The 16,017-nt window shown below is 34.9% G+C and overlaps 1 protein-coding gene across 6 annotated transcripts in view; it reads right to left on the bottom strand.

The window, feature by feature from the left end:
• The window catches only part of EML4 (EMAP like 4), a 156,162-nt gene that overhangs the window by 62,580 nt on the left and 77,565 nt on the right, over positions 1 to 16,017 (bottom strand). For 2 of the 6 annotated variants that reach the window (XM_047744155.1, XM_047744154.1), the window contains exons 3-7: positions 12,578 to 12,707; positions 8,769 to 8,942; positions 6,758 to 6,886; positions 6,052 to 6,077; positions 5,826 to 5,858 (exon numbers count right to left, since the gene is read on the bottom strand). In XM_047744155.1, coding sequence (XP_047600111.1) covers positions 5,826 to 5,858; positions 6,052 to 6,077; positions 6,758 to 6,886; positions 8,769 to 8,942; positions 12,578 to 12,707 — 492 coding nt within the window. Of the gene's footprint in view, positions 1 to 2,797; positions 2,877 to 5,825; positions 5,859 to 6,051; positions 6,078 to 6,757; positions 6,887 to 8,768; positions 8,943 to 12,577; positions 12,708 to 16,017 lie in introns of those variants that run through there. The other 4 variants (XM_047744156.1, XM_047744157.1, XM_047744158.1 and 1 more) reach the window with 4 other exon arrangements.

Genomic DNA, 16,017 nt, shown 5'->3' with positions numbered 1-16,017 from the left:
CAGGACACTGAGATCATGATCTGAGCTGAAAGCAGAGGCTTAACCCACTGAGCCACCCAGGTGCCCCAGGAACACATATTCTTAAAAGTTGTGATTGTTTACATTAAAAAAAATAATGGGACAGCCTTTAAACATATTTTAATCTAGAAGACTGCTAACAACAACATCAAGAAATAAGAATCTCTGCTTCATAGGACTTACAAAAAAAAAAAAGGAAATTTCCCAAAGAGAAACCCTATCAGTTTCGTTTTAAAATACAGAGAATACATGGACAAAGCCCAGACTCCTAGGGATACAAGTAATGTTTATGTTGCACATTTAAAATAATTCAGTATCTAAATTTCTGAAGTTAGCATATTTTTTGGAAGTATAATACCCAGTTTCCTGCCTTTTCTGCCCGTTCACACTAGAACAGACTTAAAGCTAGCATATTTCTTCCTAAATTTGGGAACTGCAAAGTTTTGGATACCATCTTAGTAACAACAGGGATAAATTCTATCTATAGCTCAGTTAAGGGCTTTTGGCTTTTTTAGTTTGTTTCAAACTGCCTACCCTCTTAGCAGGTATACACTCCCTCCCAGTAGGTAACACAACAGAGACAGCGTCAGCAGATCACTGTTATCCTTTATATTCTTATAGACAAATTTTAGCTGTTCTTTCAGATACGATGCTCAGTTTACAGAGGTGTGATCAGGTTTGGACAAAACATGCCTGCAGCCAACAGGACAGAAAACAACACATGGCATGAACAAAAGATGTAAATTCAAAGCAAGTTAGTTAAGGTATGGGGAGCTGTCTTCCATTTTCTATTTGCTGTAAGAAAGGGTTTTAAAAAGTTATTAAGAGAGACTCTTAGTGACATCTAGTCTAAGCCTTATATATGTGAGGAAACTGAGGTCCAAGGTCTTAGAGTCATAGGGAAAACTTTATTCCCAGATGAACAGTACTTCATTTTTTTCCCCATAGGCAAATTCTTAACTCATGCTCATAATTTCAGGTATTGAGGATTCTGGTTCTTTACACTTTGTTTGGTGCAGGTCATTTCACCCTAACTATGTCTCAACTTCTTATTCTTGGACGCTTTCTGCCATAACACTTTACTTCCCCTTCCTAAGTGAGGTGTCTAATGAAGCTTCTGTTATTTACAATGAATCTGCATTTAATAAACGTAATGATTAACAAATAGAAAACTGTATGTACACTATAATCAATGACCTCTTTGCTGTCCCTTAACACAGCAAGAAAGCTCTCACCTCACGGCTTGTGTACTTTCAGTTTTCTCTGTTCATGAAGTTCTTTTTTCCAGATATCCATATATTTCACTCATGTCCTGTAGGTGGTTCAATGTCACTTTATCAGAAATGTCTTCCCTAACCACTCTATGTAAAATAGCAATTCTCTATTCTTCTCATTCTTTCTCAATATATATCACCTCCTGACACATTAAATATTATTATTTTTTATTATGTAGAATATAAGTTCCAGAGTGCAGACTGTCACTGCTTTATCCCCAAGTGCTTAAGAGCAGGGCCTGACAAAATAAGCACTCAATAGATATTTGTTATAAAGAGTGAATGTTCAAAATGTGTATCTGATAAAGAACAATAAACATATCAGAACAAGAACGGCTGTCAAAATAACAAGATTAGTCGGGCTTTTTTTCCCTTTTCTCCAATTTTGTAAGCGAGTTTAGTATTCTCAGATTATTTTAACAACTGTTTTGGCTACACCAAATTACTCCCATGTTTTATGTAGCATGTATTTCAAAATGACTTTTAATGACTTTTAAAGTATTTTTCACCTACAGTCGTTTTTAGACAGCTATCATGAGACACTTCTCAATTCTTTAAGATATTATAACTGCTCTCTCATCTAAACATACCTATAGTTCTTACATTGATCTAGTAGTTAAGCATGAATGCATCTAAGATTAGAGCCATGAGGCAACACTGTGAAAGGAAGTAAGAGTGCTATTTGAGGACTGATGATTTTTCCTCAATTAAGCAGTGGGGGTCTGAGTCATTCAGGCTCTCAACATGACCAGACTAATTAACTATGTACTAATTCCAAACAATGCTACAAGATGCTACAAGAGAAAAAGGATTTAAGATTATTTAAGTTGGGGAAAAAACCCAGTAACATGCAATAATCTGAAGACATTCAGGTTCTCCTCTAGAAAGGAGGATATATGACACTTATTTTCCATATTTTAAAAAATGTAATCTACTTGATTACCATAAGGATGAGTTTATAGACTGTATACTAATTTTATTATAAAATCTGTCAGTTACCTATTTTTTTTTTACAACAGATAATTTTATAAAAGGTGCTTATAGTCCCCAAAGTTAGCTCCAAAAACTTGATCAGTAACTTATCAAATGAATAGTACTATATTAGAACCTAACCACTACATCTAACAATGAATAACCCTATAAGAAAACTTATTCACAGTTTAACCTGATGTGCTAAGTCTTTCTCTTGCAGTCGGGAGAAGAATCCAAAAGAACTAGGGAGAAAAGTGATGAAATGAGATTCATGTTTCAGTATCTGAGTGTAGGTAAAGACTGAACTCAGTAAGAGTCTCTTTTTGGTGATATAAGCTGTCCTTTCTTCCATACCTAGCCTCAGACTGTCCTGTGTACATCCCATTCCACTCCACCTCCTCTTGCTTCCAACTACAGTTCTCTCCTTCTACCTAAGTACTGATCAAAATATGCAGTTTTATAGCTCTTCTTGTACTCTGCTGTGGCTGAAGGATACAGGCCCTTCAGGTCAAACTTTTTCTGCTACCACTCACCTAAATGTACCAAATGTAAATAGTCTTCTTCCCAAATCAAAGCAGATGGCTTGGAGCAAGTCATACTGGTCATTGTCAAAAAAGAGCTAAAGAAATTAATAAATCATATTTTTAAAAGATTGTCCAAAAATGATATTTTGGATTAATAACTAGAGTATAAGAAAATGTGGTGTAAAATATGCCATGCAAAACGAATACAAACTTTAAAAATATATCTATAACTTATAATAAATAAAGATAATCTATTTAACAGTTATCTTTTCATCTTACTCCACACATCTGAGTGCAAAATTTTACTGTCAGATTCACATATATCAATAATTAAATTTTATTTGGTACTATGTCCCAGGTACTACATTTTTTTTAAGATTTTATTTATTTATTTGACAGAGAAAGATCACAAGTAGGCAGAGAAGCAGGCAGAGAGAGAAGAGGAAGCAGGCTCCCTGCTGAGTGCACAGCCCGATGTGGGGCTCGATCACAAGACCCTGGGATCATGACCTGAGCTGAAGGCAGAGGCTTTAATCCACTTAGCCACCCAGGTGGCCCCCAGGTACTATATTTTATCTTTAATTTTTATATTAACTCTATGAGGATTTATGATTGTCTTAATAATAAGAAAATGAAGACTTATGGTAAAATAACCTGCTCGAGGTTACACAGCTAAGTAAATGGTGGAACTGGTCTCTGGACTCCAAAATACATGTTTAAACACTGATACTATGTTGTGTGCTACACTTCTCTACAAGTAGATTAAGTCTTATAGAAGCTGAAAATCAAAATTCTTACTCTTTTCCACACATTTCCTCCACCTCAAATGTTCCCCATTTTACCAAGTTGCTCAAGCTATTCTTCATAGATAGATCTCATTGTTCCTTATCTCCCATACTCTACCTATCTCATCTCTTAAACCATCTAGAATCCTTCTACCAGGTCTCAACTACCTCACAAGCTGAAACACAAAAGAGTTTTCTATGAGGGTACACTCTAGTGACAGAGTCTATATCCAGACAGAATATAGCAGGTTAAACTGGAAAAATAATAGACTCATATTCCAAAAATAAGGCTTCATGCAAGCAACACTTGATATTATTAAATTCTAACATGTGGGACAACCTTTTTGAGTTAAAATTCTTTTAACAGAATTTATTTTCCTATAACCTTTTCCAGCTTTTCATTCAATCCTTCTTCCTAGATATTGGCTAAACCCCTACTTTAGTGATGCTTCTGTAGCAAAATCCTTCCATCTTAAATACTTTTGTCTGCTTACCTAAATGACTTTGAAAACTGTCACCAACACAAAACACTCACTATCTACTAATCTTACGTTCCTTTTTCTTTCCAAAGAACATACCACAACATGAGAAAGTGGCAGGCAGCTGTACAAGCATCTAACAAAATTTGAGCTCTTTAGCAAAATATGTAATAATAATAGCACCATTTTATAGTTTTATAGTGTTCTCTATTTTTAAGTGCTTTTCTTAAAAAAAAAAAAAAAAGATTTTATTTATGGGGCACTTGGGTGGCTCAGTTGGTTAAGCATCTGCCTTTGGGCAGATCATGATCCCTGGGTCCTGCAACTGAGGTCCAACTCAGGCTCTCTGCTCAGAGGGGAGCCTGCTTCTCCCTCTCCTTCTGCCCCTCCTCACACCTATGCTCTCTCTCAAATAAATAAATAAAATCTTAAAAAAATTTTTTAAATTTATTTATTTGAAAGAAAGTGAGCATGAGTGGAGGGGGAGGGGCAGAGGGAGAGAGAGAGAAGCAGTCTCCCCACTTAGCATAGAGCCCAAAGTGGGGCTCGATCCCAGGACCCGGGGATTATGACCTGAGCTGAAGGCAGACACTTAACTGACTGAGCCACCCAGGCACCCTAAAGTGCTTTCATATACATTATTTCATTCTTCAGCAGTCATGTGAACTAAGCTTTATACGTACTATTCTCAGATTAGAAAACTATCTCAGAGACACTGTCATTTTGCCTAGGTCCCAAGGCTATTATGCAGAAGAGCCAGGACCAAATTCTAGACAGAGACTCTCTATCCACAGCTTTTTCCACTATTTATCACTACTTCTATTTTTAAAAAATGTTTTGATATATAATAATTGTCTTTATAAATAAAATTTCATTTTTCCCTTTCAACCATTAGGTAAGCTTATGCTTAACTATAAAAAAGGGAGATGGTATGACATAACTATAGAAGAATGACAGCAAAAATCAACTTCATTTAGAATTCCTATGTAAAAACAAATGATCCAAAGAAGATTACAAATATTTTTCTTATTAGAATTTAAAAAAGTAAAAATCCATAGCAATCAAGTTAATCTCTAACAAAAATTTTAACCACACTGTATCTAATAACCCAGAAAATAAAGATAACTATGACACAAAGAAATGAGCTATAAAAAGCATGCACAGAAAGGACATGCTTTCATTTAGAACAGCATGCTTCAATTAAATTTGCAAGCGATCTAAGGAGAATGTAAAACTGATGAAATAGAACTTACCTACTTTGCAATTAAATTAAGTACACATTTATATAGAGTTTGTTCTCCTTTTTTGGTCAGAACAAGCCAACAACAGCAAGTAGCCAGAAATTACAATTAATATAAAAGAAAAATTCAAGAGGAAATGGGTTTGCTAGACTCATTATATATTCAGTCTTAGCTTCAAGAAATGAGTGATTATTTGCAATGAAGTTGGCAAGACAGGAAATTAAGTTAAAATTTATCAATCTTTTAAATGGCTTTTCTCAGTGCAACTTTTATTGTTTTTTAAAAAGGGGGAAATTCTCTTTACTATTTTATACCTCTTCGTAATGACATATTTATCTCTAATGCTGACCATGAATCTTCAGAGCTCACAGAAATAAAATGGATTTTTAGAAAAATAGTTGGATTCAGTAGTCCAAATTATCCTATTTCTTATATTAAGAGGAAGTCAGATAGTTTAAATAATGAAAAGCCAAATAAGAGATCCAGTAAGAAATTAACTTAGAAGGCGACCAACTGTGTAGCTTATTCTTACCTTGGTTGTTTTTTTCACGGGTTGACATTTTTGCTGGTTGAGACAAAAATGACACATCTTACAATAAAAACTGGGCATTTTCTTAAATGACTATAATAAATGAACTTCTCTTTGATTATTATGAGCTAATAAAGTACAGTGAATAAAACAAGACAATATGCTTAAAAATTAGCAAAAATTTAACTGGTGTAGAAAAAGATTTTTTTTTAAAGGATTTTTAATTTACCTTGGTTGATGATGACATCTTTATGCCTACAGAAAAAATTCAAAGATATTTGTTATAATTTTATCTTGCTTATCACGAGAATCACTTCAAGAAATTGTAAAAGCTTCAATGTCTAGGCCACACCCAAGATAAATCTTTAGAAGTGAAATTCGGACATGGGTATTTTCAAAAGTCTCAACTATTAATATATATATCTTTTTTTAAAGATTTTATTTATTGAGAAAGCGACAGAGCATGAGTGGGGAGGAAGGGCGGAGGGAGAGGGAGAAACACACTCCCAACTGAGTAGGGAGCCCAATGCAGGGCTTGATCTTGGAGACCTGGGATCATGATCTGAGCCGAAGGCAGATGCTTAACTGACAGAGCCACCCAGGCGCCCTCTAACATACACTGTTTTAGAAAACAATGAATATTCCGTAAGATCACCTGAACAGTGAAAGCAGAGAAAGAACTTACAAAAAATCACTGAAATCTTAGGGGATTATAGAGATCTATTATTTGAGTAGGGAACATTAACAGGAAGATAGCTTTCTTTTTTTTTGGACAATTACAAGAAAAAACAGACTTAGAACAAAAAAAAAAAAAGATAAATTATAATATAGATTTTTAAAAAAATGATCCAAAGCAGGCATATAATTATCCATGCAAGCATGATAGTCACAGAATTATTAATTTTCAGATATAACTAAGAAAGTATAATACCTACTTGTCTGTATTTTTTATAACTTTTGATATTAATTTTGATGTTGAAACTGCTCTCAATAATTTATTACGACTCTCATCTGAATTTTCCCATGAATTATGTGACTTTTCAGCTGTTGGTGGTCGTTTTATGCTGGAAGAAACATATTAATTTCTTAGAGAAAAATTCTATGAGTAGCAATGACATGTAATTGACAGCTTAAATAGAACATAAAAGCAGCAAAACATTTCCTTAAAGCTAATCCAGAAAAGAGAAGGAAGGATTAGTTGAAAGGTTCTGTCTGGATGAGTGAAGGAGTTAAGGCAATGAGCAAATCTGTTTACAATGTTCACTATTATTCAGAATTTTCACTAGAAGAAATATTATTTGATTAAAAAATAAATCTGTACTTTATGTTGATAGAAAAAAACACATATGCTTCAATCCTAGAGTAAAATACTTCTCATAATTTGTGACACTGTGAGATTGTGAAAAAACCAGTACTTTTTCAGAGTTATTACAAAGCTGCTATTTTCATCTTTTATATTCTTGTGTAATTAGATTATATACGATACAAATGACACTAAGTAAAATGTGGGATTAAAGGTAAAACTCTTGTGACATCCTTTAAAGATAATTTCTACCCATGATCAGAAATAAATATGACTTAACACAAGAGTGTTGTATTATCAACAATGATTCCATATATGTATAAATGAAATTATTGACTTATAAATGATTTTTCAGTTGCATTGCTAACTATCCTACCACTCATCCAGTCTCCAACACTTCTTGCAATAGTATATCCAAAGAGCAATTTAGAATGGCAAGCGCATTTCCAGGAGACCTTAAGAAGCTGAAAAAAAGATCTGGGACAAAGAAGATACCAAGTCAAATCAGAATCTTAAAGAGATTGATTATAAAAAAGTCACCTTTAACCACACATAATCCAAAGTTACATAACATTAATAAATTATATCCAAGAAAAACTCAACATGAGACCAGGCAAAAAAAATTACAAACCATTTAGACAGCATAAGAATCTGCATGAGACACACAAACAAATCATTTTTTAGAAGTTAAACATGCATCAATCAAATGGAGAATGTTTGTTTTCCCAAATTTCTATTAGGGATTTGAAGCAGAACATTAAATTGAGCAAATAAAAATATATTATAAATCTTTGAGGAATGGCTGTCATTTTACTAAAATCCTAGTTAGTTCTGGGAATGGTTTAAACTTTCCTGAGATTTCCAAGCAGAAGTATGATGAATAAAATATATCTATACCTAATCAAAAGCCTGAATCAGCATTTCTATAGCAGGCAGATTTCATTTTCAGTTGGTCTAAATATCTGATTACAAGACAGGTGTAGCACTGAACTCCCAGCATGCAGGTTTAGATCCCTAATTTAGGTTCACACACAATGTTAGAATGTTTCTCCCTTCTCCCCTTCTCATAGCTTTAATATTAATTATTACAGACACAGAGAGAAGCCCTCAAGCAAGCCTTTAGCATAGAAAAGACCGGTGAAATGGATTTATTTCTCTACTCAAGCAAGAACTTATCCTCCCAAAACCCAAAACTGAAACTGTGATGCAGTCACAATGAAGAGCCATTTGTGAAGGGCCTTAAAAGTTCAAGGTTGTAATGATGCCAAAATATGATGAGGATAATTACAAATGGCAATTTTCTGTCCATGGTTATAAATTTATGCATAGCTTAGATAAATTTTGGTAATTTTATTATAAAAATGTTGTTTGGTATTAAAGTAGGTTATTAATAACGGTCTTCCATTCACCAAACTGTTGTAACTGAGATTTTCTTTTTTCCAGTTTTAACTGAGAAATTTTGACCTTAAATCTTTCTTTTCCAAAGTGCTAAAATACAGATTTTAGCAACAAAGAAGTGGTGGTGAGGGGGAAGCCACCAGGCTTTTCTCTTGGAATCCATGGATAGACAGCTTTTCTCAAGTCACAGAATTTAGGTATCATTACAACCATTCCCTAGCTCTGTACTCAGGGACAGTTAAAACCTTTTGGTGGGAGCAGAATTCTTGCTTTCTTGAGTTTGTCTGTGTATTTGGAGAGGCTGTGAAGAGGGCTGGGGAGAAGGTGATGCTCGAATTTGTGGACTTTGATCATTAGAATGAGATTCCTCTTTTTTTTCTCTCTGTCCTTGTGGTTTTTCTTTCTTTTTTTCTGTACCACTGTAAAATAAAGTATAACATGGAACAACACATATTTAAACAAACAAAAAAAAAAAGATATTTCAAACGATGGAATTCAAAATACTAAATCAAACAACTAATACAATTTACATTGTTTTCATTTAATGATGAAAATATTTCTTTGAAAATTCTGAAGCTATTAAAATCTTCAGTAAAGAATTTATAAGAATTTTAAGGCAATATATCCTATGAAGATTGTTTTGGGACCAAAATGGCCCAATGCATTTTGCCATCTTGGCGTATTTTGGGGAACAACAGCAGCTCTCTTAACTGACTTCAACTTACCCAAATCAGAGCATCAGTGACACTTCCCATTACCTCTGTAAAACATACTGTATATATATCAAGATATACAAAACCCTATGTTTAGTAGATTATTCTGGTTCCCATTTCTTCTGTGTATTTCTCCTCCTGCCAATTGAGTTTTAAATTTACCAGGAATTGTAGGTATCCTCCCACCAATCCAGAACCTGTTTATGCCAGTTGCACTGATTATTTTAATTACGTAAATTAATTAAGTACAAAGAAAACTTACAAAATATGTGTAGAAAAGAGAACTGTAATTTCCATGAAAACTAAGTTGAATGCTCTGGGAGACGCCATAAAATAGAATTACTAAAAAAAAAAATGCCATTAAATTTTATGTAGGTGAGACAATTAAGCAAAGTTAAGGAAAAAAAAGTAAGAGAAAGAAATGGGTTCTAAAAACTCTTGTTCTGCCAGAGTTTTAAATTTCTTTGTCTTAAAATTGAAAGTAATCATTATAAAAAATAATTGATGGCTGGGGGTGCCTGGGTGGCTCTGTTGTTAAGCCTCTGCCTTCGGCTCAGGTCATGATCCCAGGGTTCTGGGATTGAGCCCCACATGGGGCTCTCTGCTCAGTGGGGAACCTGCTTCTCCCTCTCCCCTACTTGTTTTCCCTCTCTTGCTGTGTCTCTCTGTCTAGTAAATAAATAAAAATCTTGAAAAAAAAAAAAAATGATGGCTGTACTTTATGCAAGATAGTCAACAAGGAATCTAACCAGACACACAATCAGAAAGAGGGTGGGAATCTCGGCCTTTCATTAAAAAATTGATAATAAAATTATGTGAATATATGTGAATATATTTGGAGTTAAATATTTAAGATATTTACATATAAATTCTTGTGATTCTGCACTTCTGACTCTTAATTTATGAAGCACTTGCCATTCCCAATCACTGGATAAGAGTCCTTATACTGCACATTTTTGACAATATTATAAACCAGATGGAATCAAGATTTGAATTCCATGGTTGAAAAGGCAGAAAACTATGGGACGCCTGGGTGGCTCAGTTGGTTGAGCAGCTGCCTTCGGCTCAGGTCATGATCCCAGCGTCCTGGGATCGAGTCCCACATCGGGCTCCTTGCTCATCAGGGAGCCTGCTTCTCCCTCTGCCTCTGCCTGCCATTCTGTCTGCCTGTGCTTGCTCTCTCTCCCTCTCTCTGACAAATAAATAAATAAAATCTTAAAAAAAAAAAAAAGAAAAGAAAAGGCAGAAAACTATCAACTGTCTACAGTTCTAAATCAAAGGACATTTTATAATTTGACTATAAGGTACATAATCTACAAGGAAGTATGTTTAAGAACATTTTAAACAGGGGCACCTGGGTAGCTCAGTGGGTTAAGCCTCTGCCTTCGGCTCAGGTCATGATCTCAGAGTCCTGGGATCGAGTCCTGCATCGGGCTCTCTGCTCAGCGGAGAACCTGCTTCCTCCTCTCTCTCTCTCTCTGCCTGCCTCTCTGCCTACTTGTGATCTCTCTCTATGAAATAAATAAATAAAATCTTAAAAAAAAAAAAAAAACATTTTAAACAAATATACATAGTAAATACAATCTACCACATAGTAAAAGTTAAAAATACTAAAATATAATTTTTAAATTAAGAGAGAGAGTGCACACATATACATGGTGGGGGGAGAGGGGCAGAAGGAGAGAAGCTCAAGCAGATTCCCCGCTGAGCTCAGGAGAGCCCCCAACAAGGGGCTCCATCCCTTGTCCCATAAGATCATGACCTGAGCTGAAACCAAGTCGGATACTTAACCTACTGAGTCACCAGGCGCCCCTAAAATATAATTTTTAAAATGACATTTAGTCTGATTCAGTTCTGATACCTTGACTTCAGACTAGGCCCCAACTGCCTATTTATTATTCAGTTTTTAAAAGTATGTGCTGAGAAATGTAGTTCTACCTCAAAAATATCAAACTAACTTTGAAATTTAAAACGGAGTTAGAAATTCTTTCTTGTTGGTCTTCAAACTATCCTGAATGCACAGGCCACCAGTCTTATGTGGGCCTGGTACAACCTAAGAGATTTTCCTTCTAGGGATTTAAAAGCAAAGTATAGAGCCTCTGCATCATAAAGTAAAAAGTCAGCTGGTCTTAAGATTACTGAGATACTACTGTGCATAATACTGATAACTGTAGAGGACTACAGTTACATAAGAAAATGGGCTGAACACAAAGTATTATTAAATACAAAGAGTTTATTAAAAAATTTCCACAATGCATTTGTTTTCTTATAATTTGTGCTTTTCTCCTAAAAGGGAAGCATATGCAATACATTTTGGCATGCTTTGGACAAGGCCTTTAAAAGGCCTAAGGATGAGGGCGCCTGGCTAGTTCAGTCGTGGTGAGCATGTTATTCTTGGTCTCAGGGTTGTAAGTTTGAGCCCCACGGTGGGGGTAGAAATCACTTAAAAAGAAAAGATGTTAAAAATAATAATAAAGAAAAAAATAAAATAAAATGCCTAAAGATCTTGTCGTTCCCTTACCATTCCTGCGGCCAAATGTTTGGTTAACAACTATAAATCCACACTGATGAATAATTTAGTCACTGACATTAATTAAGGCAACCACTTTCTATCAGTACATTTTAAATATTATTCCATTACTTAAGGTATTTTCTCAGTTACTCTTTGAAGAAAACAGTTTTAAGATTATATAGTTGATCTCTTAGGGTCTCTCCAAATTCTGTATGGGATAATTTGCTAGGAATTACACAAAAGTGGAAAAATTATGTAAGCAATTAATTTATTGATGAAAAGAACATATAAAATGTAAATCTGTAGTTTACTGAAACTTTTTTCCTGCTGTATTACTACTGCCTGCCTACCTACCATCCCCTGACACAAACACACAGTATTATAATATTTTGAATTACGCTGTAATTTTATAGTCATGGTAAAGGAATAAAAGTTTTAATAGTGTTCAGCCTCCCACTTATATACCAAAGACTCTATTTCTCCTTTAAAAATTGCTGTATCACAAATGCACTGCTTGCTACAGAAAATTTGCTTATATAATTAAATATAGTGATGCATATCTCATCAACAAATGTTTATCAAAACAAAACCAAACCAGGAAACAAAAATACATTTAATAAGAATGCAAAGCTTCTTCACACAACTTGATAAATACATGAATGTAAACCGAGTATAGGCTGGGTATCTACATTCATAGTTAAAGAATTCAAAGGACATGCTCACTTTAATTCCATACAGCTTTATTTCATTTGTTTTTCAAAAGTAGAATGAATTATCACTTTCAGACAATTCTACGTTAGCTTTTCTTTCCCTTATTATAAATGGATACCTTTTAGCAGCAGATGAAAGAGTTTCCTTTCTTGCAATTGCAACAGAGCTGGTGTGGCTTGGCTTTCTGTTTGCACCACTCCCGTTGGTTATACAGGACATAGAAATAGCTTCTCGAAGGCCTGGAGGGCCTAAAAGTGGTTAAGAAAAAATTTTTACATCAAACTTTAAAATACGCCTCAAAAATTGGAAGTTTAAAAAATTAAGTCCATTAGTCTTAGAACTAAGTAAGCAAAGTGCTCCCTCTGGTATGCAGCATACAATATTAATGTCTCTAAACTTAATCTCATCAAAACAGACCTATAAAAAGGCCATGCTAAACTACCACACTGCAGCTAGACTTACTCTCTAGCGAAATGGTTTGCCCTCTACATACAGCTGCTTTAAAACACATGATGCAAAGTAAATCACAAATTTCTACATTACTGATTTTCAGAAATTTCAGCTCTACGGAAATCAAATTATTTAGAAATTCTAGAACCATAAATGTTAAATCTGACAGTTATTTCACTTAAAGCATACATGAATAAAGCAACCTCTGCTTTCTTAATTTACATTGTAGAAGGACTGGAATAAATATGTGATAGGTATGCTGGTGTGGTTAGGAAAATTCAAAGTTACAAGATAAAACAGCCTTTATCAACTAAAGGCAAATTCATTTAAAAATTTGAGAATAGAGAACAGTTTTGAACTTCTAGACTCTTTTCTCACATACACATAAAATCTAATTTGGCTAACCTCACCTTTGTTTCCTTGCTTCTCATCATAAAAGCACACAGAGTAAAAAAACTTTTCTGTATGAAGCCTAAAGTATTTGGCACCTAGACTGTACCATATATGATGGTGTAACACTGCATTTTTTGACAAGAACAAGCTGCTGGGGGCCAACCTGTATTACGATCATCTATAATGTTTTCTTAATATAGAGATTCCTAGACCTAACCTCTGACCAAGTAATTCAGAAGAAAGGAAGATGGAGATATCTACTGTATTTACTTTTTGAAATTTCCCAGGAAAATTTTTATTTATAAGAATGTACAATAATTTCCAAATTATGCTAATTATCACCGGTCATCAGATTTACTGCTAGTCTGCCAAACAAGTGATTCCTTGTTGTACTGACAGCTTTTTTTTTATTGTGGTAAAATAATTATAACAAAGTTGACCATTTTAAGCATTTAAAAGCGTACACAGTTCAGTGGCATTTAGTATAGTCACAATGTTGTGAAGCCATATTGGATTGCAGAACATTCTGATTACCCCAGACACCCTCTACTCAATGAACAGTCACTCCCCATTCTCTCCTTCTTCCCCGCAGCCCATGTCAACCATTAATTTGCATTACCTCTATATATCTGCCTATTCTGAATACTTAATACATGGAATCATACAATATGTGCTCTTTTGTGTCTGGTTTATTTTACTTGGCACAATGTTTTCGAGGTTTATCCATGTGGCAGCATGTGTATGAGTACTTTATTACTTTTATGGCTGAGTAATATTCCACTGTATGAATATACCACATCTTGTTTATCCACTTATCTATTAAGGGACACCTGGATTGTTTCAATCTTTAGGCTAATGTGAATTGTGCTACCATAAACATTTGCTTACAAGTTTTCATTCAAACATCTGTTTTCAATTCTACTGGGTATAGAACTAAGGAGTAGAACCACTGGGTCACATGGTTATTTTATGTATTACTTAATGAGGAACCATTAACACAGCAGCTGTACCATTTATAATCCCACCAACAATGTCTAATGGATTCTTATTTCACCACATCCTTGCCAACACTTACTATTTTCATTTTATAAAAACAGATATTTATCTTGGGAGGGGGAGCAGAGGGAAAAGGAGAGGGAGAGAATCTCAAGTACACGCCCCACTGAATGTGGAGCCTCCAATGGGGCTCTATCTTACCACCCTGAGATCATGACTTGAGTCAAAATCAAGAGTCAGATGCTTTCCTGACTGAGCCTCCAGGTCGCCTGCATTTTTTTAAAATTATAGCTAAACTTAATACAATAAAGTGCTCAGTTAATAATGTTAAGTGCCGGGGCACCTGGGTGGCTCAGTGGCTTAAGCCTCTGCCTTCAGCTCAGGTCATGATCTCAGGGTTCTGGGATCAAGCCCCGCATCAGGCTCTCTGCTCAGCAGGGAGCCTGCTTCCCCCTCTCTCTCTGCCTGCCTCTCTGCCTACTTATGATCTCTCTCTGTCAAATAAATAAATTCTTGAAAAAAAAATAATGTTAAGTGCCATTTCACTGTAGTTTTGATTTGCCATTTCCTTAACGAGAATCTCACTGGGTTTATTGGCCATTTGTATATTTCCTTTAGGGAATTATCCATTCAAGTCCTTTGCTCATTTTTCAATAAGACAATGTGATAGAAGTTGTTCACAATGCTCTCTTACAATCTTTTTTTTTCTGAAAGGTCCCCACATTCATTTCTGGTTTTAGTATTTAAACCTTCTTTTTCATTCGACCTAAGAGCTTGTCACGTTTGTTCATCTTTTAAAAAACCAGCATTTGGTTAAGCTGGCTCTTTTGTTTATTTGTTTTCTACTTCATTAATCTCTAATCTTTATTTTTCTTTCCCTCTGCTAGCATGGCATTGGGTTTAGTACTTTTCTTTTTCTATTTCTTTAAAGTCAGGTTACTGATTTGAGATCTGTTTCAGCACAGGCATTTACAGCTACAGATTTTCCTCTGAGCACTGCTTTTGCTATATCAACAGCTGGTTTTGAAATACAATTTTTCTTTTAACTTTTTGTTACACACCCAAAAAACCCCATTAACCACTACGTAAAAACAAACAAACAAACATATAGTCTGCAATCCACTTTCTATGCCCTTTCAATGACCCAAACCTCATTTCAAAAAGGAGATCAATCACACCCTTTGGGTATGGTACCACAGCTGTAGGCCTATTATATTATTGCTATTACATCAAAACCAAAAACCCCAAAATGCAAATGTTGAAAAGGATGTGAAGAAACTAGAACCCTTGTGTATTTCTGGTAGGAATGCACCTCAACCTTCTGCAATCTGGCTATCATCTAACCATTTCACAGACATTTTTCTTGCCAAGATGGTGACCTTAGTTCTTTGTCACTAAATTCAATGGCTACTTTCCAGTGCTAATCTTGCTCAAAGTTCCTTCAGCATCAAATACTGCTGATCACTCAGTCAAGGACAATGTCCTTAGTTTCTAGGACACTGCCTTTGCCTGAATTTCTCCTTAGCTCTCTGACCATTTTTTCTCACTCTCACTTGCTCTATCTTCTTACCCTGCTTACAACTCCCCCCGACCCCCAGATTTATTTATTTGAAAGACAGAAAAAGATTGAGAGTGCTCAAATGGGGAGCGACAGAGGGAGAGAGAATATCCAAGCTGACTCCCTGATGAAACAAAGTGTTTTATAAAGAGTAAAAGGCA

Source organism: Lutra lutra, chromosome 9 (assembly GCF_902655055.1).
Source record: "Lutra lutra chromosome 9, mLutLut1.2, whole genome shotgun sequence".
Classification (NCBI taxonomy): Eukaryota; Metazoa; Chordata; class Mammalia; order Carnivora; family Mustelidae; genus Lutra; species Lutra lutra.
The sequence above is the reverse complement of the archived record's forward strand: the minus strand, read 5'-3'. Positions and strand labels throughout refer to the sequence as shown.